The sequence below is a fragment of the Bos indicus x Bos taurus genome, chromosome 15 (assembly GCF_003369695.1).
Source record: "Bos indicus x Bos taurus breed Angus x Brahman F1 hybrid chromosome 15, Bos_hybrid_MaternalHap_v2.0, whole genome shotgun sequence".
NCBI lineage: Eukaryota > Metazoa > Chordata > Mammalia > Artiodactyla > Bovidae > Bos > Bos indicus x Bos taurus.
Genome location: NC_040090.1, coordinates 55,119,374 through 55,142,775, shown reverse-complemented (window position 1 = coordinate 55,142,775; position 23,402 = coordinate 55,119,374). Strand labels below are relative to the sequence as shown.

Below are 23,402 nucleotides of genomic sequence, written 5' to 3'. Positions count from 1 at the left end.
AGTCCTTGGAAACTCCTGCAGTTCCCAGTATTCTGCTTTTTTTAACATAATCACTGCTTAGTGAACATATTGAATAAAAAGTATATACTACTGGACTTGTAAAGGTCAAGATAAGCAGGTAGGATTTGGTTGGTATTTCTGCATGGTATTTGATAACCTCTGTGCTCCTGTCTTACCCTAGTTTGTGTATTGCCAAGTCTGTTGTGAGCCCTTCCACAAGTTTTGTCTGGAGGAGAACGAGCGCCCTCTGGAGGACCAGCTGGAAAACTGGTGTTGTCGCCGCTGCAAGTTCTGTCATGTCTGTGGGAGGCAGCATCAGGCTGCAAAGGTACAAAGCTGGTGATGGAGTCACTTAGCGTATTACTCTCTCTCTCCATTTCTGCCTTTTAATTTAGAATTTTTGTGTCTATATTTTTTCTCTCTAGGCTTAGTCTGGTTTGACTATTTAACCCAGTGTAATCATTTGCCATCAATATAGCAGAAAATGTGATATTTGATAAAATCCTCGAACCTGCTTCATCAAAATGTTTATCACTGAGTACCTTTGGCAGGAAGTAAATCCCTATGCCTTGAGAGTAATTTATGAGGAAGTTTAAACTGTTACAGTGATGTGCTGGATTTACCTGAGAAGTATGAAATGGGGTACTAAGTGGTAGGTGTTCACTGGAGGTGAGATGACATCCACCGTTTTGCTCTCTTATTTTCCTACAGCAGCTGCTGGAGTGTAACAAGTGCCGAAACAGCTATCACCCTGAGTGCCTGGGACCAAATTACCCCACCAAACCCACAAAGAAAAAGAAGGTTTGGGTGAGTACACACAAGGTGAACTTTGAGGAATTGTCCTGGGGCCGGGCTGTCGGGCTTGCACAAGCTGTAAGAGGAATATGCTGCTTGAGGGAAGAGGAGCCGTTCCAGTCGAGAAGTCAACTCTGGAAATGGATTTTTTAAAGATCTTCTTAAATAAGAAGAGATATTAAAAATAAGAAGTTCCGATTGACTTTCCATCTCTTCCAGATCTGTACGAAGTGTGTTCGCTGCAAGAGCTGTGGATCTACGACTCCCGGCAAAGGGTGGGATGCACAGTGGTCTCACGATTTCTCACTGTGCCATGATTGTGCCAAACTCTTTGCTAAAGGTAACTCAGAAAAGCTAGCTTAGTCAACTTTTAGAGGTTGTTCTTAGCGTTTGGGAGGCGAAGTGGACACTGCAGTGGAAGGACCATTCTTGTCAAGGATGCCGTTTAGACACATTTCCTGAGTTTCTGGTCTTGCTCTTTTCTTGACACACGGAATTGTAGCAACTAAAAAGGTTTTCTTATCTTTTGGGGTGTGAATTAAGGAGATTTTTTTTTTGACAGGAAAGTTGGATTTACTGGTGGGCATGAGTAAGGATGGGACACCACCAAGGCTGTCATGCATGCAAGACTCGCCACTTATCCAAGGGGCCACAATTAGGGATGTATTTGACCCACCCCCACCACAGCCATCTGGGATAAGCTGCTTTTGAGGAAGAAGAGCCATTCAGTCGAGAAACAGAAAAACATTTGGAACCATGCTTTCAAATTCATCCCTGTAACACTTAATAAATCCCTGCTTCTTAGAGATGTGGCTCTTTTGGCAGCCAGGGTACTTGAACTTGGCCCTGCAGAGGGCCTCAATCACAGGCTTCTTGTTCTGCAGCTTGGTGCAGATGGACATTATAATTGGCCAATGTGGACCCTGGGCACTGTGCCTTGGGGCTCTCCAGAGGCTCCTGATACAGTTGTCTGGAGCATGGATTGGGAACAACATGCCAGTCATGAATGTCCACTGGAAAGGGCTGTCTCTAAGATCCTTTAGGGCAACCTGTACAGGTAACAGACTACCTATACCACCAAGGAGGCTGCTGTGTGCAGCCATCGCACACTGGGCCCCCATGGGAGAAGAGCACAGTCTGCTTAATTGGCTGCAAAGGGGACTGTTTATAGTAACTCACCACAAAGAAATGCTCTAAAGCATTACTTCCCAAAGTGAGGTAAATATACATTTGATTGTTTCAGAAATGATTTTAGGTGATACCGAGCCCAGGATTTTAACAGTTGTGTTAGAAAAAGATTATAGGCAATACATTAAACTGACTTAGGATAATAATGATACAAAGTTCACTGTTGAAGTTACTTAAATTAAGCAAGTCAACATTGTATATTAAGTAAAAATAATAGGGGATACACAGATAAAACAAACTGATGAAGATTGTATACTTTTCTGAATTTTAGGAAACACTGCTCTAAACTCTAATGTAAAAGCACTAGGAATAAGGGAGAAGTATAAATTAAGTGCGTCTTTTACCTTCTCTTTTTTAAAAAACTTAAACATTTCTTTGGAATGTTTAAGAGAGAGAGTTCTGTCTTCCATTCTTTTTCTATTATGTTATCTATAAAAGGCTACCTTGTGACCTTTAAAAATGGGTCTAAAGAAGAGAACTAGTGGAATATTCTGTGAGCTCAGAATAATCCTGACACATTACACATGTGTGAACATTTCATGGTAGATGCAGGCTGGCATTTGTAAGTAGTTTCAGAAGCAGACTGTGGTGGCTTACATTTTAGATCAGATTGACCATATGTTAGTCAAGGGCCTGCTGAAAACTTTGCTTTGCTTTCAGGAAACTTCTGCCCTCTCTGTGATAAGTGTTATGATGATGATGACTATGAGAGTAAGATGATGCAGTGTGGGAAATGTGATCGATGGGTCCATTCCAAGTGTGAGAATCTTTCAGGTACAGAAGGTTGGAGTCTTTTTTATTACAATTTCCTTCTTTCTTGGTACACTGCACTAGTAGCCCCAAAGTACTATAAATATAACACTGCATAACATTACAGTAGTGCTGTTACTTGAAGTCTTTTTAAGTTTATTTTTTGGTCTCTAAAATAAGATCATTGTATTACATTGTGTTCATTTACCTTGAACACATTCTTTAAAATACTTAAATGTTGTCCTTTGTGGATACCATAACCTGTTGGCTCTCCAGTAGCTGAATCCTGAGTTAGTGGTAATACTGTCCCTTTGGAGATCAGTACATAGGAGTTCTTAGGGGGTGTGAGAGACTTAACGTTTCTAACATACAGCCTGATGTTAAGTTCAGTGGAATAACTTCCTCTTTTCCCCCTCTTCCACTCTGAGAGCACCTTGTCACAGTAGGTTTTTGTCTCCCCAGATGAGATGTATGAGATTCTGTCTAATCTGCCAGAGAGTGTGGCCTACACGTGTGTGAACTGCACAGAGCGGCACCCTGCGGAGTGGCGACTGGCCCTTGAGAAAGAGCTCCAGATCTCGCTGAAGCAAGTACTGACAGCCTTGTTGAACTCTCGGACCACCAGCCACCTGCTGCGCTACCGACAGGTAGGCCCAGGTGTCGTTCTGTATCCTGAGAACTTGCTCTTTGGTTGTTTTGACCTCATTGTGGAATGTGTTGGTTGTTGTGCCTGTGTGCTTCCTAATTTGTTTTCTTTTGTTTCATTCTTCATTTAGATTTGTAGAGTTCCTTGTTTTGGCCTTTGGCCAGTAAGAAAAACTTCAGCACCAAGAGTAAAATGTTTCTCTGGGGTAAAAAGAAGGAAGGGGCCATGTCTCTTTCAAAAGTCTTGTTGTTGTAATACGAAATCTGAACTTTGTAATTCTGAAGGCTACAGGGAGTCCATGAAGGACTTCACTCAAAAGAGTAACCTGATGAGAGTTACTTTTTCAGTTTAGTTCAGTTCAGTTCAATTAAGTTGCCCAGTCATGACACCATAGACTGCAGCATGCCAGGCCTCCTTGTCCATCACCAACTCCTGGAGTTTACTCAAACTCGTGTCCATTGAGTCGGTGATGCCATCCAACCATCTCATCCTCTGTTGCTCCCTTCTCCTGCCTTCAATCTTGCCCAGCATCAGAGTCTTTTCACATGAGTCAGTTCTTCGCATCAGGTGGCCAGAGTATTGGAGTTTCAGCTTCAGCATCAGTCCTTCCAATGAATATTCAGGACTGATTTCCTTTGGGATGGACTGGTTGGATCTCCTTGCAGTCCAAGGGACTCTCAAGAGTCTTCTCCAACACCACAGTTCAAAAGCATCATTTCTTCGGCGGTCAGCTTTCTTTATAGTCCAACTCTCACATCCATACATAACTACTGGAAAAACCATAGCTTTGACTAGATGGACCTTTGTTGGCAAAGTAATGTCTCTGCTTTTTAATATGCTGTCTAGGTTGCTTTTTAGAGGAGGGAAAAAAATAGCTGTAACAATGACTTGAGTGAGACAGAAGATTGGCGAGGACTGAGCCTAGAGGTGGGAGCCATGGTTGGGAAGCAGGTATAGTGCTTTAGGTTAGAGGGAGCAGGGTGGTGACCTGATGTACGAGGGTGGTAGTGGGACCAGAGGCCCTTTGGCTCCAGGACAGTTCCAGGTCTCCTCAGGACACAATTTGAAAATCAGTATGTTTTGTCCATTCAAGTCATGAATTATACATAAATTTGTCATTGGGAACACAGGTATAACGTTGGAAGAACCACATAGCTAACTTTAACTCAGAGCTAAGCCGCTGCTCTCTCTTTTTTAAAAATAATTTTATGTATTTATTTATTGTTGGCTCTGCTGGGTCTTTACTGCTTCATGGGCTTTTCTGTGATTTAGCAAACAGGGGCTGCTCTCTAGTTGTGATGCACAGGCTTCTCATTGAAGTGGGTTCTCTTACGGTGGAGCACGGGCTCTAGACATGCAGGTTTCAGTAGCTGCAGCACGTGGGCTCAGTAGTTGTGGCTTTCCATTCTAGAACGCAGGCTCAATAGTTGTGCGTAGGCTTAGTTGCTCCGTGGCATGTAGGATCTTCCCAGTCCATGGATTGAACCCGTGTCTCCTGCATTGGCAGGTGGATTCTTCACCACCAAGCCACCAGGGAAATCCTGCTTTATCTTTTAATAAAGTCTATTTTTTAAATAGGAAATTAGTTGCTGTCTTACTCAAAAGCAAGTAGATGGTTTCTGTTTCTTCATACTAGGTTGGGAGTTACCAAGCAAAGCTCCTAAGTTAGCTAGCCAAGCTATTAGATAGCTGGCTCATTTTTAACTTTCCTTTTCTATTGTTTGAGAAATCTCTGATTATTTTCAAGTTCTTTGGGTTTTTATAATATGCATCATCCAGTTGATGTTCAACTGCTAAATCGTGTCCGACTCTTTGCCACCCCATGGACCGCAGCACGCCAAGCTTCTCTGTCCTTCACTGTCTCCTGGAGTTTGCTCAAATTCATGTCCATTGAGTCAGTGGATGCTATCTAGCCATCTTGCCCTCTGCCACCCCCTTCTCCTTTGGCCTTCAATCTCCCAGCATCAGGGTCTTTTCCAATGAGTCAACTCTTCACATCAGGTGGCCAAAGTATTCGAGCTTCAGTGTCAGTCCTTCCAATGAATATTCAGTGTTGATTCCTTTAGGATTGACTGGTTTGATCTCCTTGCTGTCTGAGGGACTCTCAAGAGTCTTACCCAGCACCACAAGTCGAAAGCATCAATTCTTTGGTGCTCGGCCTTCTTTATGGTTCACCTCTCAGATCCGTACATGAATACTGGAAAAACCGTAGCTTTGACTATACGGACCTTTGTCAGCAAAGTGATGTCTTTGCTTTTCCAGTCTCTATTCATTTTTTAAATAGAATTTCCATGGGTATACCTCATTTTCAGTGTTAGATAAAATAAACATATTTCCTGACAACAGGCTGCCAAACCTCCGGACTTAAATCCTGAGACAGAGGAGAGTATACCTTCTCGTAGCTCCCCAGAAGGACCTGATCCACCAGTGCTCACTGAGGTCAGCAAACAGGAAGATCAACAGCCTTTAGATCTGGAAGGAGTCAAGAGGAAAATGGACCAAGGGAACTACACATCTGTGGTATGTCTATACAGCAAACTACCCAGATTTCCAGTGCCAGTTTAGCTTCCTGAGTCTTTCTAGGGGTGAGGCTGGATGTTAGCACTAAAAGACAATTTATTAGCATTAAAAAATAAAAATATGTGTGTTGTTTTAGTTCTGTGTTTTGGAAGATGGGTTATGATAGAGAGGGTATTGTCTTTTGATTTGACTTTCATCTGAGTTCTTTTAAAGTTATTTTTATATTAACACTGTTTATGCAGAAATGCTAATGTGAAGATAACGGGTTTGCCTCTTATGAGATACACCTGAATAATGTGTCTTTTTACATTGGATGTTTATTTGAAGATAGAAGTCTTTTAATTTTATGGTTTGAAGAATGTGTAGGAAATGATTGTCTGTTGTCTCATATCCATTGTTCATTTGTTTATTCATTTCAGTCTAAGTGAAAAATCATGGCCCAGTATGGATAACTTACCATTATGCAGCTAACTTATTTGCATTCTTGCCTTATTAGTCTGGCATCTCCTGATTGCTGCAAGTTAACTATGAACTAAATCCCAGAGGCCTCCACTAAAGAGAAATGATACCATATTATATTAGGGTGTCCGTTTTCTGTTGGATCTCTTTGCTGGATGAGGAAGTGATTTTGAGAGCATACTATTCTATGAATAATTAATACTTTGTTTTTGTATACAGTTGGAGTTCAGCGACGATATCGTGAAGATCATTCAAGCAGCCATTAATTCAGATGGAGGGCAGCCAGAGATTAAAAAAGCCAACAGCATGGTCAAGTCCTTCTTTATTCGGGTGAATGATACTAATAGTTCATGTCTTTGATACTTAATCTGTGAGTTGTTAACCCCAGGAACAGAACAGACTTGTTCTTGTCTGTGTTTTGCTTTGCCATGTGTATAAATTATTTTGGTTTAATTAGTTCCTCTGATTTTTTGGGAGGAGATTGGTGAGGTCCCAGAGAGGATGGACTTTCTCTTGGTGTGGCCTGAAATCATCCTTATATTGACAAAGAAGCTGGTGTGAAGTTGTTAGTTTTTATGTGCTTTCCAAATGAATGGTCACATGCTTATATTTTGTATATTTCTCTGTTAGCAAATGGAACGTGTTTTTCCATGGTTCAGTGTCAAAAAGTCCAGGTTTTGGGAGCCAAATAAAGTATCAAGCAAGTGAGTAAATTCAGTTATTACTTTTTTTTCTCCTCATCAGAAATCTGAGTTTTCTTAAATTTTTAGATTGAGGTTTTATTTTAGACTCGATTTTATTATTGAAGATTAATCAGTTGAATGCCTTTTTATTGCTGGTTTAGAGACAACATTTACTGTTTATTGTAATCTGTTGCCCTTTTATTCTTTATGTATTTGTTATGTTTTAGGGAACTTGTGGCATATGTACAGTACATGTCCTATATATATATATATATCCTAGTAATTGGGCTAATTATAACTACGTTCTATTTTATTTGCTTCAAATGATGCTCTCAGCGGTTTCTGATTCTCCATATTTAACCTTAAACTTTTATTTATTCCAGTAAATCCTTTTGATTTTCAGGGTTATCATTTGTTTCTAGAAGTTTAACCAAGAGTCACAATACATCAGGATTTTATTTTTAAAAATAATAAAGTCCTGTGTAGGCAGTTTCCAAATTCTGTGATTTGTTCTTATATACTGCACAGTCTCGAGACCTGATGATATCAAGAATTTGACTGTTTTGTTCAGTTTTGGGTATCTTGTAGGAGTTCAATAAATACTTGTTGAATCGATTGTTTCCAGCAGTGGGATGTTACCAAACGCAGTGCTTCCACCTTCACTTGACCATAATTATGCTCAGTGGCAGGAGCGAGAGGAAAACAGCCACACTGAGCAGCCTCCTTTAATGAAGAAAATCATTCCAGCTCCCAAACCTAAAGGGCCTGGAGAACCAGACTCACCAACTCCTCTGCATCCTCCTACACCACCAATTTTGAGTAAGACACCAAATGAAGACATATTATCCATTTCTAAGTGCAAGTGATTGACTTTGTGAATCTAAATTTAATGTAATTCCATACTGGGAAACTTTCAGGTGATCCTTAAAGGTAATAAAATCATTTTTGTTTCACTTGGAATGTTACCAAAGAATTGATACAAGTATCAGTTTCTGTTACAATGTATTCATTTCTGTTACAATGTAACAGAAAGCAGATAGTAAGATAGCATTACTTTGAAAGTGTTTCATAGGCTATAGACTATTTAAGCTATATTGTTTTCTTTTTTACTGGTAATCAGACATGGAGTTAACAGTTTTAACTGGATGTCTTTTGGGTTCCAAGGTACTGATAGGAGTCGAGAAGATAGTCCGGAACTGAACCCACCCCCAGGCATAGAAGATAACAGACAGTGTGCATTGTGTTTGACGTATGGTGACGACAGTGCTAATGTAAGTACCTTGGTGCACTGAGTTGTGCTTAATAGACTAACCCATGATGAACTATTTCTGTCTAAACTTGGTGACCAGTTTAGACTTTTTATTTAATGAATAAAATGAATATTTGTCACTTAGTTTGTGGTACTTAGGATTTTTTTCTATAACTGATTTACTTGATTTAAAAGATGACTTACCTTATATTAATATGCTGATTTCTCATAAACGTCTATAGGCAGTTTCTCAAAAAAGACTTTTATGAGAGTCAATAGAATAGAAGTTCCACGTTAAATAACTGTGTCTAATGTAGTTAGCAATGTGGTTAAGATTCCTAGTTCTGACAGATTGCCTGGATTCACTTCTGTGCTTGACCGCCTACTTGTTGACCTTGGCAAGGAGCTTAACCTCTGACCCTCAGTTTCATTTTTTAAATAAGGATAGTAATTCTTACCTCAGAATGGTTATGAAGATTAAAGGAAATAATGTATGTAAAGCCTTTTGTAGGGCCTGCCTGGCACATAGTAAGCTTATATTTTTTTTAAAAAACATTTTTAATGCAAGCTGAGAGAACTGGCTTTGAAAAATGGTTTTAAAGAAGTCAGTGGGCACTTCTATAAACTTAACACATTGCTTAGTTTTAAATTCTTTATGTTTATAAACTATTTCTAGTCTATGGAAAAGGTAAAGAGTTGAAAAGTGAAAAGAAACTTTGAATTGTGATTTTTGTTCTCACCCATGAGTTAAAGAATTTGAATTGATTTACTGAAGTTATCCTGACTCAGGTAAAGCCAATACCAAGGAAAACCCTATTTGATGTTACATTCTTTAAAGAAAAAAGGAAATCTCTTTGTTTCATAGGATGCTGGCCGTTTGCTTTACATTGGCCAGAATGAATGGACACATGTAAATTGCGCTCTGTGGTCAGCAGAAGTGTTTGAAGACGATGATGGATCACTAAAGAATGTGCATATGGCTGTGATCAGGGGCAAGCAGCTGGTAAGAACTTGTGGGTGAATGTCACGGGGACTCCCTCTCAGTTTCCAGATGTTCTTTCTGAGGCTCAGTGCTGCCTCGCTGATGTTTCTCTTGGTTTCTTCAGAATGGTTTAGCCAGCAGCAAATATTGGTGTGCATTGTAGGCAGATTGCTATTCTGACCCTTGGAAGATGGGTGCAAAAGAAATAGGAAATAGTCTTATCTGGTTAGAGAGATAATTCAGATGCTCAGGAAAGGTATTCATTTAAGTGGTTTAGACAAAATGACCTCAAAGGTTCCAGTTGAATCAGCACTCTGAGGCTTCTTAGGATAAACCCGCAAAGTACATATACAAAGAGGGGCTGTGGAAAATGATTAGTAGCAGCTGAGAGTAAGCAGAAAAGGCCATGAAGGAGTAGAATTTTTAAAGCTGTGTTTTGAAGGAGGGGAGAAAATGAAGGATTATCAGAAAGCAACAAAAATAGCACATGCATAAGAAACATAAGTAAAATGTGTGGAGGGCACAAAGCAAAAGTCTTCCCTGGAGAGGAACCCAGATTGTGACTGTGACAGAATGAGGTGGCAACATACAGCCTGGCTGAAGAAAATCTTTGCATCATATAAATTCATCAATTAAGCCTACTAATTAAGAACCACTATGTTTCTGACTAGTATAATCGTTCTAGAACTGAGTTCTTTTGGCTATAATAGCTTTCTTCCAAGATAATGTTTTTAACAATGATGTTCAGAGTTTCGTTTTCTCTGAATCAGTTGTGCATCTTAGAAAAACCTGTTTTGATCCAAGTTCTAAAGCAAATCATCATGTTTAAATTTAATCATTCTAGGCCCCATGGGCTGTGGGAAAGAAAGGATTTATAGAGGAGGCTTTATGGCTCATATCACTTCTCTGTAATTCAGCAGATTACAATAACAAAATGAACTGTGGGAAACCCAGAATGGGGTGACTCTGTAGAGAAGATGGAGAATGGCTAAAACATCTGAAAGTCTGACTCAGGCTCTGTTCTTTCTGGATTGTTAGAGATGTGAATTCTGCCAAAAGCCAGGAGCCACTGTGGGTTGCTGCCTTACATCCTGCACCAGCAACTATCACTTCATGTGTTCCCGAGCCAAGAACTGTGTGTTTCTGGATGATAAAAAAGTGTATTGCCAACGACATCGGGATTTGATCAAAGGCGAGGTGAGCTTTAGTTGCTTTTTGAGTTCTCTGGGAAAAGAGGCTGAAGATATTAATAGCAAGGTGGTGAGCTGTATTACACCTTTCTACTAGGTGCTCCTAGAATCACCTTCTCTTGGGAGAATTATCAAAGGCCCTGCTAGTGAAACAGAAGAGTGATTTAGAGATACGCCTTGTCTTTCCCGCTGAGTCAATATCCTGAGAATAGTGTATAAAGGGAGAGCCTAACAGCTACCCTGGCCTTTCATTTAAGGTGGTTCCTGAGAATGGATTTGAAGTTTTTAGAAGAGTGTTTGTGGACTTTGAAGGAATCAGCTTGAGAAGGAAGTTTCTCAATGGATTAGAACCAGAAAATATCCACATGATGATTGGTAGGACATGGGCCTTGGTTGTCGGGGAGGCTGGCTGTGTCATTGAGGTACTTAAGTCTTCAGTTACAAAGTGGGCCTTCTCATAGTCACCTCTAATCAGTTCTTCTTTCCTTACTCAGGCTCCATGACAATTGACTGCTTAGGGATTCTGAATGATCTCTCTGACTGTGAGGATAAGCTCTTTCCTATTGGATATCAGTAAGTAACTCTGTGGAGAGAAGACAGCAGCCCTACCACATGAATGCCCTGAGGCAGTAAGTGGGTCATCTGATGTAGAGCCATACTTGTTAGCAGGTTTTAAGTAATTGCTTTTTTTTTGTTTGCAACATCTTGTAGATTGAGACTCAGGTATCGTTTTATGTCAGCTAGATCCAATTGTAGAAGGAAAGAATTGACATAATTTCAGAATCATTTCCAAATAAAACCTAGAAAACACCAGGTCAGTCTCTTTTAAGAATCCACTAAATTCCATTCACCTCAGTTCATAAGTCCAGTTGTTGTCAGGCATCAAACACCTTATGCCTCTGTCCTCCTTTTACATCTTACATTTTATCGGTGCTTCTGAAAATATAAACCCCCACAATAACAATCAGATTCTTCATTAAGAATTTATAGTAACAATTTGCTCCCACAGGCAGCAAATTGTCTAAACCTGTAGCAAACTGGCAATATAAATTTAAAATTCCCTTTCTCTCTCTTCCCCTTTGGAGTCTCATTTGTTCTATGTATATGCCAGTTTATTCTGCATTTCAGTTCTTTCAGCAGTCTCTGCTCCACGTCTAGCTGGCAGCCCTTTGTGTAAAGCAGTAGGGTCCACCAGCATCTAGCTGATTTAAAGCAGTTACGTTTCTCTTGTGTCATGGGACTTTCCTTGCAAAGGAAACATGTCAGGTGTGATCTTTCCTCACTTGTATACATTGTGGGCCAGTTATCCCTTCCTGAAGGCCCACAACTATGTCTTGTAATAGTTAGTGGGGGTTTTTTTCTTTGCATTTTAGGATATTTTACTAATTTTTCCCCTGCTTACAACACAATAAAAAAAATTTGATGCTGTTTTCAAGGGGCCAGAAAAAAAAATCAAGAACTTCAAAAAACTCAGAAAACCCTAACTAGGGGACTCTCTAATAAGAATCCATGAAAGAAAGCTAAATTCTGTAAATGCAGGAGGCCAGGGAACCTTGGCTGAGAAGAGGTTTTGACAGCCTCGGTACCTGCGTCTGTGCGCTCACTGACGGTGATCGTGGCCATCTGCGTGCAGGTGTTCTCGGGTGTACTGGAGCACCACGGACGCCCGCAAGCGCTGCGTGTACACGTGCAAGATCGTCGAGTGCCGTCCCCCGGTGGTGGAGCCAGATATCAACAGCACTGTTGAACATGATGAAAACAGGACCATCGCTCACAGTCCACCGTCTTTTGCAGGTTACTCTTTAAAAAATGTTTTATTGGAATGTAATTGCTTTATAATATTGTATTAGTTTCTGCCATACATGAAAGTGAAATCAGTTATAGGTATACATATATCCCCCATCTTTTTTTAGATTTCCTTCCTATTTAGATCACCACAGAGCATTAAGTAGAGTTCCTGTGTTACACAGTAGGTTTTTATTAGTTATCTCTTTTATATATAGTAGTGTATATATGTCAATCCCAATTTCCCAATTCATCCCACGCCCTTCCCCCTTTGGTTTGTTCTCTACCTCTGTGTCTCTATTTCTGCTTTGCAAATAAATTTATTTGTGCCATTTTTCTAGATTCCACATATAAGTGATACAATATTTGTTTTTCTCTTTCTGACTTACTTCACTTAGTGTGACAGTCTCTAGGTCTATCCACATCTCTGTAAATGGTACTGTTTCATTCCATTTTAACGGCTGAGTAATGTTCTATTGTATATATGTACTATATTTTCTTTATCCATTCCTCTGTTGGTGGATACTTAGGTGGCTTCCATATCCTGACTACGTAAATAGTGCTGTAGTGAACACTGGTGCACATATCTTTTTGAACTATGGTTTTTATCAGGTATTTGCCCAGGAGTAGGATTTCTGGGTCATATGATAGTTCTGTTTTTTGTTCTTTGAGGAACCTCCATACTGTTTTCCATAGTGGCTGTACCAATTTATATTCCCACCAACAGTGTAGGAGTGTTCCCTTTTCTCCATATCCTCTCCAGCATTTATTGTTTGTAGATTTTCTGATGATGGCTATTATGACCAGTGTGAGGTGATATCTCGTTGTAGTTTTGATTTGTATTTCTCTGATGGTTAGTGATGCTGAGCATCTTTTCATATGTGTGTTTGCCGTCGGTGTGTCTTTGGAGAAATGCCTGTTTGTTTGTTTTGGTACTGAGCATCATGAACTGTTTGTGTATTTGGAGATTAATACCTTATCAAGTTGCTTCATTTGGAAATATTTTCTCCTATTCTGAGGATTGTCTTTTCATTTTATTTGCAAAAAAGTTGGAAGTTGAATTTGATTTGGAGGAATACTGTGATTGAAGGATAGGGAAAAGGCATTGCTTTGTAAGGTGGCATTTGTTTCTGTTTTGGTATTTATCTAATAGCTGGCTTTTTCTTGACTCATTTGTTTGATTTTTTTTTTTTAATTAAACTTTTTTATAGTTAGAGTTTTTATTTCTTGCCACAGAAATTTCACCCAAGGAAAGTCAAAACACAGCAGAAATTGTAAGTCCTCCATCACCAGATCGACCTCCTCATTCCCAAACCTCTGGTTCCTGTTTCTATCACGTCATCTCAAAGGTCCCTAGGATTCGAACACCCAGCTATTCTCCAACACAGAGATCTCCTGGCTGTAGACCACTGCCTTCTGCAGGTAAAGGACTTCACTGACCTACTCGACCCAACAAGGTCAGCTCAAGATTAGTTTGTAATTCTTTCAGGAAACTTTATCTTAATGATGTTTGCCAATTGAAAATGTTGATTTTCTGTTACCTGTTAACATACATAGCCAAGTCATTGAAACCAGAGACTGCAACACATTTATCCTATCTGTAATAGATTTTGTTACTTTTTCTCTTTCATTTAGGAAGCCCTACCCCAACCACTCATGAAATAGTCACAGTGGGTGACCCTTTACTCTCCTCTGGACTTCGAAGCATTGGCTCCAGGCGTCACAGTACTTCTTCCTTGTCACCCCAGCGGTCTAAGCTCCGGATAATGTCTCCGATGAGAACTGGGAGCACTTACTCCAGGAACAGTGTCTCCTCTGTCTCCACCACAGGGGCCACTGCGGATCTGGAGTCAAGTGCCAAAGCGGTCGATCATGTCTTAGGGCCACTGAATTCTAATGCTAATTTAGGGCAGAACACTCCCACCTCTTCAAATTTGCAAAGGACAGCGGTTACTGTGGGCACTAAAACCAGTCACTTGGATGGCTCTTCATCTTTAGAAACGAAGCATTCCAGTGCTTCAGACTTGACATCCAAGAGCTCCTCTTTGAAGGGAGAGAAGACCAAAATGCCGAGTTCCAAGAACTCAGAGGGATCGGCCCATAATGTTGGTTACCCTGGCATTCCGAAACTGGCTCCGCAGGTTCATAATGCAACAGCTGGAGAATTAAATGTTAATAAAATGGGCACTTTTGCTGACCTTTCTTCAGTGCCATTTTCTTCTAAAGAGGGCCTCCCCTTCCCACCACTCCATTTGAGAGGGCAGAGAAACGAGCGAGACCAACAGACAAATGGCAACCAGTCAGCAAACCCCAATCCCGATGAAGATGCTGAAGTCAAAACCTTGAAGCTGTCTGGAGTGAGCAGCAGATCATCCATTATCAATGAACACGTGGGAGCCAGCTCCAGAGATAGGAGACAGAAAGGGAAAAAATCTTGTAAAGAAACTTTCAAAGAAAAGCATTCCAGTAAACCTTTCTTGGAACCTGGTCAGGTGGCAACTGGTGAGGAAGGAAACCTAAAGCCAGAGTTTGTTGATGAAATGTTGACTCCTGATTTCATGGGTCAACGATCATGTAATAATGTTTCTTCTGAGAAGACTGGGGACAAAGTCCATCCTATTCCAGGAGTCCCCAAAGCTCCATCCATGCAAGTGGAAGGATCTGCAAAGGAATTACAGACACCCCGGAAACGCACAGTTAAAGTAACACTGACACCTCTAAAAATGGAGAGTGAGGGTCAGTCCAAGAACACCCTGAAAGAAAGTAGTCCCGTTTCCCCTTTGCAGATAGAGTCTGTGTCTCCAACAGAACCAGTTTCTGCCTCAGAAAGCCCAGGAGATGGTCCTGTGGCCCAACCAAGCCCCAATAATACGTCATCCCAGGATTCTCAAAGTAACAACTATCAGAATCTTCCAGTACAGGACAGAAACCTGATGCTTCCGGATGGCCCCAAACCTCAGGAAGATGGCTCTTTCAAGAGGAGATACCCCCGCCGCAGTGCCCGGGCACGCTCTAACATGTTCTTTGGGCTCACCCCACTCTATGGAGTAAGGTCCTATGGCGAAGAAGACATTCCATTTTACAGCAGCTCAACTGGGAAGAAGCGAGGCAAGAGGTCCGCTGAAGGACAGGTGGACGGGGCAGACGACCTGAGCACTTCAGATGAAGACGACTTATACTATTACAACTTCTCTAGGACAGTGATTTCTTCAGGTGGAGAGGAACGGCTGACACCCCATAATTTATTTCGGGAGGAAGAACAGTGTGATCTTCCAAAAATCTCACAGTTGGATGGCATCGACGATGGGACAGAGAGTGATACCAGCGTCACAGCCACAACTCGGAAGAGCAGCCAGATTCCAAAAAGAAACAGTAAAGAAAACGGAACAGAGAACTTGAAGATGGATCGGCCTGAAGACACTGGGGAAAAGGAACATGTCATTAAGAGCTCAGTTGGCCACAAGAATGAGCCAAAGGTGGATAACTGCCACGCCGTGAGCAGAGTGAAAGCACCGGGGCAGGACTCCCTGGAGGCTCAGCTCAGCTCGCTGGAGTCGAGCCGCAGGGTCCACACAAGCACCCCTTCAGATAAAAACTTGCTGGACACCTATAACACCGAGCTCCTGAAGTCAGATTCGGATAACAACAACAGTGACGACTGTGGGAACATCCTGCCCTCGGACATTATGGACTTTGTCCTAAAGAATACTCCGTCCATGCAGGCTTTGGGTGAGAGCCCAGAGTCCTCTTCGTCAGAACTCCTCAACCTTGGTGAAGGCTTGGGTCTTGACAGCAATCGTGAAAAAGACATGGGTCTTTTTGAAGTGTTTTCCCAGCAGTTGCCGACGACAGAGCCTGTGGACAGTAGTGTCTCTTCCTCCATCTCAGCGGAGGAGCAGTTTGAGTTGCCCTTAGAGCTGCCATCAGATCTCTCCGTCCTGACCACCCGGAGTCCCACGGTCCCTAGCCAGAACTCCAGTAGGCTAGCCGTGATCTCAGACTCAGGAGAGAAGAGAGTAACCATCACAGAAAAAGCTTCCTCTGAAGGCGACTCCTCCCTGCTGAGTCCAGGAGTAGATCCCAGTCCTGAGGGCCACATGACTCCCGACCACTTTATCCAGGGTCACATGGATGCGGACCACATCTCCAGCCCTCCCTGTGGCTCTGTGGAGCAAGGTCATGGCAACAATCAGGACTTAACTAGAAACAGCAACACCCCTGGCCTTCAGGTACCCGTTTCCCCTACTGTTCCCATCCAGAATCAGAAATACGCGCCCAACTCCACTGACAGTCCTGGCCCGTCTCAGATTTCCAATGCCGCTGTCCAGACCACTCCGCCCCACCTGAAGCCAGCCACTGAGAAACTCATTGTTGTTAACCAGAACATGCAGCCACTCTACGTCCTCCAAACCCTTCCGAATGGAGTGACCCAGAAAATCCAGCTGACCTCGTCTGTAAGTTCAGCACCCAGTGTGATGGAGACAAACACGTCCGTGTTGGGCCCCATGGGAAGTGGTCTCACCCTCACCACAGGACTCAACCCGAACCTGCCAGCCTCTCAGTCGTTGTTCCCTCCTGCTACCAAAGGCTTGCTCCCCATGTCTCATCACCAGCACTTACATTCCTTCCCCGCCGCTACTCAGAGTAGCTTCCCCCCCAACATCAGCAGTCCTTCGGGCCTACTCATCGGGGTTCAGCCTTCTCCAGACCCCCAGCTTTTGGTTTCAGAAGCCAGCCAGAGGACAGACCTCAGTACCACGGTAGCCACTCCATCCTCTGGACTCAAGAAAAGACCCATATCTCGCCTGCAGACCCGAAAGAATAAGAAACTTGCCCCCTCTAGTACCCCTTCCAACATTGCCCCTTCAGACGTGGTTTCCAACATGACACTGATTAACTTCACTCCCTCCCAACTTCCGAATCATCCCAATCTCTTAGACTTGGGGTCACTGAATACTTCATCTCACCGAACTGTCCCCAACATCATAAAAAGGTCTAAATCTGGCATTATGTATTTTGAACAGGCACCCCTGCTACCGCAGAGTGTGGGGGGGACCACTGCCCCGGCGGCAGGCACTGCCACCATAAGCCAGGATACCAGCCACCTCACGACAGGGCCCGTGTCTGGCCTGGCCTCCGGTTCCTCCGTCCTGAACGTTGTATCCATGCAAACTACCACCACCCCCACAAGTAGTGCATCTGTTCCAGGACACGTCGCGTTAACCAACCCCAGGTTGCTGGGTACCCCGGATATCGGCTCCATAAGCAATCTTCTAATCAAAGCCAGCCAGCAGAGCCTGGGGATTCAAGACCAGCCTGTGGCTTTACCGCCAAGTTCGGGAATGTTTCCACCACTGGGGACGTCACAGACTCCCTCCACGGGCGCAATGACGGCTGCACCCAGCATCTGTGTGCTCCCCTCTACCCAGACAGCGGGTGTCACAGCTGCTTCGCCTTCTGGGGAAGCAGAAGAACACTATCAGCTCCACCATGTGAACCAGCTCCTCGCCAGCAAAACTGGGGTTCTCTCTTCCCAACGGGATCTTGATTCTGCTCCAGGATCCCAGGGATCCAGCTTTACCCAGACAGTAGATGCTCCTAATCCCATGGGCCTGGAGCAGAACAAGGCTTTACCCTCAGCTATGCAAGCCAGCTCAGCCTCTCCAGGGGGTTCCCCATCCTCCGGACAGCGGTCAGCGAGTCCCTCAGTGCCGGGGCCCACGAAACCCAAACCAAAAATCAAACGGATTCAGCTGCCTTTGGACAAAGGGAGTGGCAAGAAGCACAAAGTTTCCCACTTGCGGACCAGTTCTTCTGAAGCACACATTCCAGACCAAGAAGCCAACACGACACCCCAGACCTCAGTCACAGGGTGAGAGATTGCGGACCTTGGCTCCGCGGGGTCTGAGGGATTTCATGCTCTGGCTTAGAGGCTGTTGAAGTGGTCTTCTGGGAGGGACACGCCTCTGCCCAAGTTGCTTTACTCAGGTTTTCTGGGCTTTTTTTTTTTTCTCACAGTGGTAGTTTATAGAGTAATATTTAGTTCCATTCATGGCAGTTTGTCCCGTGAACAGAACCACATCTTTAATCACTCTCTGCTCTGATTTAGAACAGTGCTACTGTTTGCTCATGTTTCTTTTTGCTGAGGCTCAGTTAGGAGACTAAGGGATGATTATTCCTGTCTGGAGGGCAAAACCACCTGTTGGAGATCCTCCTGGTGTCCTTTTCTGAAACATTATTATTAAGATATACGTAAAGTACACAAATGAATTTTTACCTAGGTATGCACCCACAAGGCTGCCATTTCGATCATAATATAAGATATTCCTAGTGTTCCAGAAGGCCGCAGAAGGCCACGGTGCCCTCCCTTCAGTCAGTGCCCCCTCCTCACTGGCTGGTTAGACATACTGACCTGTATCACCACAGGTTAGTTTTCCCAGCCCATACATTTTATGTGATCCTGGTGGAGTCATTTCTTTAGACTGACCTCCATGTTGGGTACATATTTACTCTTGTTTTTCCTGAAGAGATCCAAATGATTCTGTTCCAGGACTCCAGGAGCAGAGGCTGAGCCGCAGGATACAGCTAGTGTGGAGCAGTCACCACAGAAGGAGTGTGGGCAGCCTGCAGCGTGAGTACAAAACTTAGTTCCCTAAGATGAAACCCTCAGCTCTGTCCACCTCATTTTAGAAAACAGTCCTTCCTGATTTGTATTGATTTTTTTTTTTAATGGAATTAATACATGCTTGTTAAAAAACAACAACATAGAATTACTTAAATAGTAGATGAAGATTCCACATTCATCCTGCTTACCCCTTTCCCAGTTTATTGCCTAGAGGTAATCATTGCTTGTAATTTGTTTTCATTCATGCCAACATTTCTGTGCATATTGATTTACAGGGTGTATGTATGAATGTGTACATACCTTTTTACATAAAATGAATAATGCTGTACATACCATTCTGTACTTGTTTGCTTTGCCTAATTATATTGTATTGTATACATATTTCTATGCCACTTCATTTTTTAATGACTGTCTCCAGGTCCATTGTGTAGACAATACAGTAATTTAACTAGTCTCCTGTTGATCTCCATCTGGATTGTTTGCACAATTTATTTAATTTTAAAAAGTGAAAATTGGTGTGGATTACTGGCTCATGCAGCCTGATTTTGTTTTTAATTAAACCAGCTAGCTCACTTAAGCAACTCCAGAACTGCTTCTAACGAGTGTCTTTTTTTTTTTTTCTGACACTTAAGGGTATGAGAAGAATTTCAAGAACACAATCTACAGTTCCAAAAGCAGAAACTTAATGTCAGTGTTTGGGGAAGAATCTCTCAAAAGATAGTTGATGTTGTGTATCATACAGTAGTGTGGTGGTGTATCCATTCGGCAGGTTGTACACAAAGCATCCTGTGGTTCATGTCTGGTGTAACTGACAGCCGAATGGCAGGTTGTTGACAGTTTTTATCTTTGAATTGAAGAACTCGCTGGAGTTGCATCTCCTGTTTGGTTTTCTTTTCATGTAGGCAAGTGGCTGCTCTTCCTGAGATTCAGACAACACAGAATCCAGCACATGAACCAGAAAATTCAGGTATGTGGGTGGGTAACATGTTAGAATCAGAATTTCAAAGCCAGAAGCACTGTAAGAATCACCTTGGGACTTCTCCAGTGGTTGAGACTCTGTGCTCTCAATGCAGGGGGCCCTGGTTCAGTCGCTAGTCAGGGAACTCTGTAGATACCACACGACGCAGCTAAGACCTCACAGGCCACAACTAAAGATCCCGCACGTCACAACCAAGACCCCGCACAGCCAAATAAATAGCTAAATGTTAAAAAAAAAAACCTCCTTCTCCACCTACTGATTTTCTAGATTAAAGGAAAAAGAAGTCAAAACTCTAAAAAACTGGGTCATTGACCAAAGGACAGCAGACTAAGACGTACACTGTAAAGACTCGACTGCCCTGCTTGTTGTAACAGCAGTGTGGCTGAAACAGCTCACAAGGAGCTGCCCTCAGCCTTTACTTGTCACTAGTGAAAACCAAGAACCACTCTTATTATATAATATAGCCAGATACATCTCCTTAGCACTTCCATCTGTCCTAATACATTTCATTGATAAACAAGTAGTTACTTGAAGACTAGAGAGCTCTGGATATAAGTCTTTGCCCTTTTCCATTGAGGGGATTCCTGGAAGAAAACCAGGTAGAGAAAATGCTTAGGCGTAAGGTTTGGGCAGTAGTCACATTCTGCTTATTTGCTGATTCCTGGAGGGGATTGACACATTTCTGTGTCAGTGGGCAGTATGAGAGGTGGTGGCTGAGTGCAAACTCTGGAGCCATGTAGGTGGAAATCCCAGCTTTACCACATTCGCTGTACGAACTTGGATTCCTTGACCTCTCTCCATCTCAGTTTTCTCACCTTTAAAATTAAGATAATAATGACACCTGCCTCACTGGATTGTTCCGAGGTTTATCTGAGTTAATTTAGAAAATTCCTGGAAGCATTCCTCACACATGTTAACCATTGTTATTTTTTAGCTTTGACTCTATTGAAGGCAATTACTTAGTGTAAAACAGTTAGATTGTGATTATAGAAACTCACTAGAGAGACAGTATAACTTCACATAAAAATATGTGTGTATATTCTTGTTTTTGTCATTTTCTAGCTCTAACCTCAGGCAAGCTGCTCCGCTTCTTTGAGCCTCAGGTGTGTTATCTGTAAATGGGAATGATGAAGCCAGCTGTGAAATGTTGTTAGGCTTAGAGATGACGTGTGTAAAGGACTCAGTATGTGTGTGCTGTGGCATCCACTCTGGCCCCCATTTTCTCCCTCACAGAACCTAAAACGGCGGAAGAGGAAGAAAGTAATTTCAGCTCTCCACTGATGCTTTGGCTCCAGCAAGAACAGAAGCGGAAAGAAAGCATTGCTGAGAAAAAGCCCAAGAAAGGACTTGTTTTTGAAATTTCAAGTGATGATGGCTTTCAGATATGTGCAGAAAGTATTGAAGGTGCGTGGGTTACGTTAGGTCGGCTGACAGCGCAGGCTCTGTCAGCCGGGGCTGCACTTCATCTGTAGGAGCGCCATCTATGCGGGCAGCTCCGCATATGACAGAGTGGACTGGAGACACCAGAAGGCAAGAGGCCCCTAGTTAGAGTATTGCTGCAGTAGAGATGTCAGGTAAGAAAGTCCACTTCTGGAAGGAGAGGAAAGCAAAGGAGGGAAGAACGGACACATTCATGACTGCTTGGATGTAGAGGGCAGAGAGAGATGAGTCAAAGATGACTGAAGATTCAGGCCTGGGTGACTAAAAAAAGTGATCTGTAAAGCGAACAAAAAAAAATAAGAGTGCAAGTTCTATGTAAGATGTATTACATGCAGAGCGTGGGAAGAGAGATCACAGACTCAAGTTAGAGGTGGAAGGGATTGTGAAGGTTTTCTGGTTAAACCCCTTAATTATAAGGAGCTGAGAGGTTGTGATCTTCCCACAGTCCTGGTTAACCATTGCTGCTGTTATTGTGTTGGTTAGGGGTACAGGGAGCAGAGTTCATACCACATATTCAGGTTTGGGACCTGAACTACCCTCTAGGGAAGTGAGTGCTTGGGGATCAGGGGTCATTTTCAGAAGACAGGCATCTCCTCACTGCTTTTGCATCCTTTGTAATAGAAAGGAGCCCTGCTGGGTGGGACACCTTCCCAGCATTCTTATTCAGTGAACTGATTTAAACTAAGAAAACAACACAAAGCTGATTTAGCAGGGGATATTTTCACTATATTGGTATTGAGATGTTTGACTGAATATCTTAAAAAAACAAAAACAACTTCTTATTTTAATTGCAGTATAATCAACTACTGGTGTTGTGGTAGTTTCAGGTCCATCGCAGAGCGACACTTAAACCGAGTATCTTACCTCCTTACAGATGCCTGGAAGTCGCTGACAGACAAAGTCCAGGAGGCTCGGTCCAACGCCCGCCTGAAGCAGCTCTCATTTGCAGGTAATGCTACAGAGGTCATCTTCCGCCTGTTTCAGTATCCTCTGGTAGCTTGTAACTCTAAGCTACAGGGGTGGTTCTACCCCCCCAAAAAAAAAATCATCCTCCTTTTTTAAAAAAAATCATTTTTCACACTTTATTGAGATATAAACCTTATACTACACAGTTTACCCATTTAAAGCATATAAATCAGTGGCTTTTAGAGTTTTCACAGAGCTGTGCAAGCCATCACTACTGTATAATTGCAGAACATTTTCATCATCCCTACAAGAAACCCCATACCCATTAGCGGTCATGCCTCAGCCCCAGCCCCTGGCAGCCACTCCTCTGCTCTGTCTCTGGATGCACCTACTCATACATTTCCTGCAGAAATGAATCATACAGGTCATAGCCTCTTGTGCCTGGCTGCTTTCGTTTAATATAATTCTTTCAAGATTTCTCTACTGTAACATCACCTCAGTACTTTATTCCTTTTTTACAATTTTTATTGTAGTAAAATACACATAACAAAATTTTTTAATTAGAAATACTTTAAAATTATTTGTAAGTATACACTTCAGTGGATTAAATACAGCCACCTTGTTGTGCAGCCCTTGCCACCATCCATCTCTCTAACTTTTCTTCATCTTATTTGTTTATTTATGTTTTTGGCCGCACCAGATCTTCGTAGCTGTGTGTGGGCTTTCTCTAGTGGCGAGTGGGGGCTCCTCTCTGGGTGCGGTGCATGGGCTTCTCATCGTGGTGGCTTCTCTTGTGGAGCAAGCTCTAGGGCGCACGGCTTCACTAGTGGTGGCGCATGGGCTTAGCTGCCCTGCAGCATGTGGAATTTTTTCAAACCAGAGATTGAACCCATGTCCCCTGCATTGGCCAGCGGATTCTTTAAACCACTGAACCACTAGGGAAGTCCATGTAACTTTTCATCTTGTAAAACTGAAACTCTATATCCATTAACCATTGACTCCCTATTCTCCCCTTCCTACAACTTCTGGTACCCACCATTATTCTTTCTTTCCATCTTTGTGATTTTAACTGTTTGAAGCACCTCATGTGAGTGTCCTCTTGTGCCTGGCTTAGTACACTCAGCATAATGTCCTCCAGGTGCATCCTTGCATGTTGCAGAACTTCTTTTTTCAGGCTGAATATTATTCCATTTAATGTATATTAC

General features: G+C 42.6%; 1 protein-coding gene and 1 non-coding gene across 7 annotated transcripts in view; one reads left to right on the top strand and one right to left on the bottom strand.

Annotated features, from left to right (window-relative positions):
- Nucleotides 1-23,402, top strand: part of KMT2A (lysine methyltransferase 2A) — a 77,955-nt gene that overhangs the window by 42,463 nt on the left and 12,090 nt on the right. For 2 of the 6 annotated variants that reach the window (XM_027563586.1, XM_027563588.1), the window contains 21 exons: nt 182-328; nt 712-807; nt 1,015-1,135; nt 2,644-2,757; nt 3,196-3,380; nt 5,726-5,899; nt 6,578-6,688; nt 6,989-7,062; nt 7,667-7,860; nt 8,206-8,312; nt 9,156-9,293; nt 10,311-10,469; nt 10,720-10,837; nt 10,957-11,035; nt 12,096-12,256; nt 13,484-13,669; nt 13,883-18,119; nt 18,798-18,878; nt 19,775-19,839; nt 21,085-21,255; nt 22,166-22,240. In XM_027563586.1, coding sequence (XP_027419387.1) covers nt 182-328; nt 712-807; nt 1,015-1,135; nt 2,644-2,757; nt 3,196-3,380; nt 5,726-5,899; nt 6,578-6,688; nt 6,989-7,062; nt 7,667-7,860; nt 8,206-8,312; nt 9,156-9,293; nt 10,311-10,469; nt 10,720-10,837; nt 10,957-11,035; nt 12,096-12,256; nt 13,484-13,669; nt 13,883-18,119; nt 18,798-18,878; nt 19,775-19,839; nt 21,085-21,255; nt 22,166-22,240 — 6,793 coding nt within the window. Of the gene's footprint in view, nt 1-181; nt 329-711; nt 808-1,014; nt 1,136-2,643; nt 2,767-3,195; nt 3,381-5,725; nt 5,900-6,577; nt 6,689-6,988; nt 7,063-7,666; nt 7,861-8,205; nt 8,313-9,155; nt 9,294-10,310; nt 10,470-10,719; nt 10,838-10,956; nt 11,036-12,095; nt 12,257-13,483; nt 13,670-13,882; nt 18,120-18,797; nt 18,879-19,774; nt 19,840-21,084; nt 21,256-22,165; nt 22,241-23,402 lie in introns of all 6 variants that reach the window. The other 4 variants (XM_027563584.1, XM_027563587.1, XM_027563589.1 and 1 more) reach the window with 3 other exon arrangements.
- Nucleotides 1,817-1,950, bottom strand: LOC113906114. Its single transcript, XR_003514800.1, has one exon. It is a non-coding gene; the product is annotated as a small nucleolar RNA SNORA70 (small nucleolar RNA).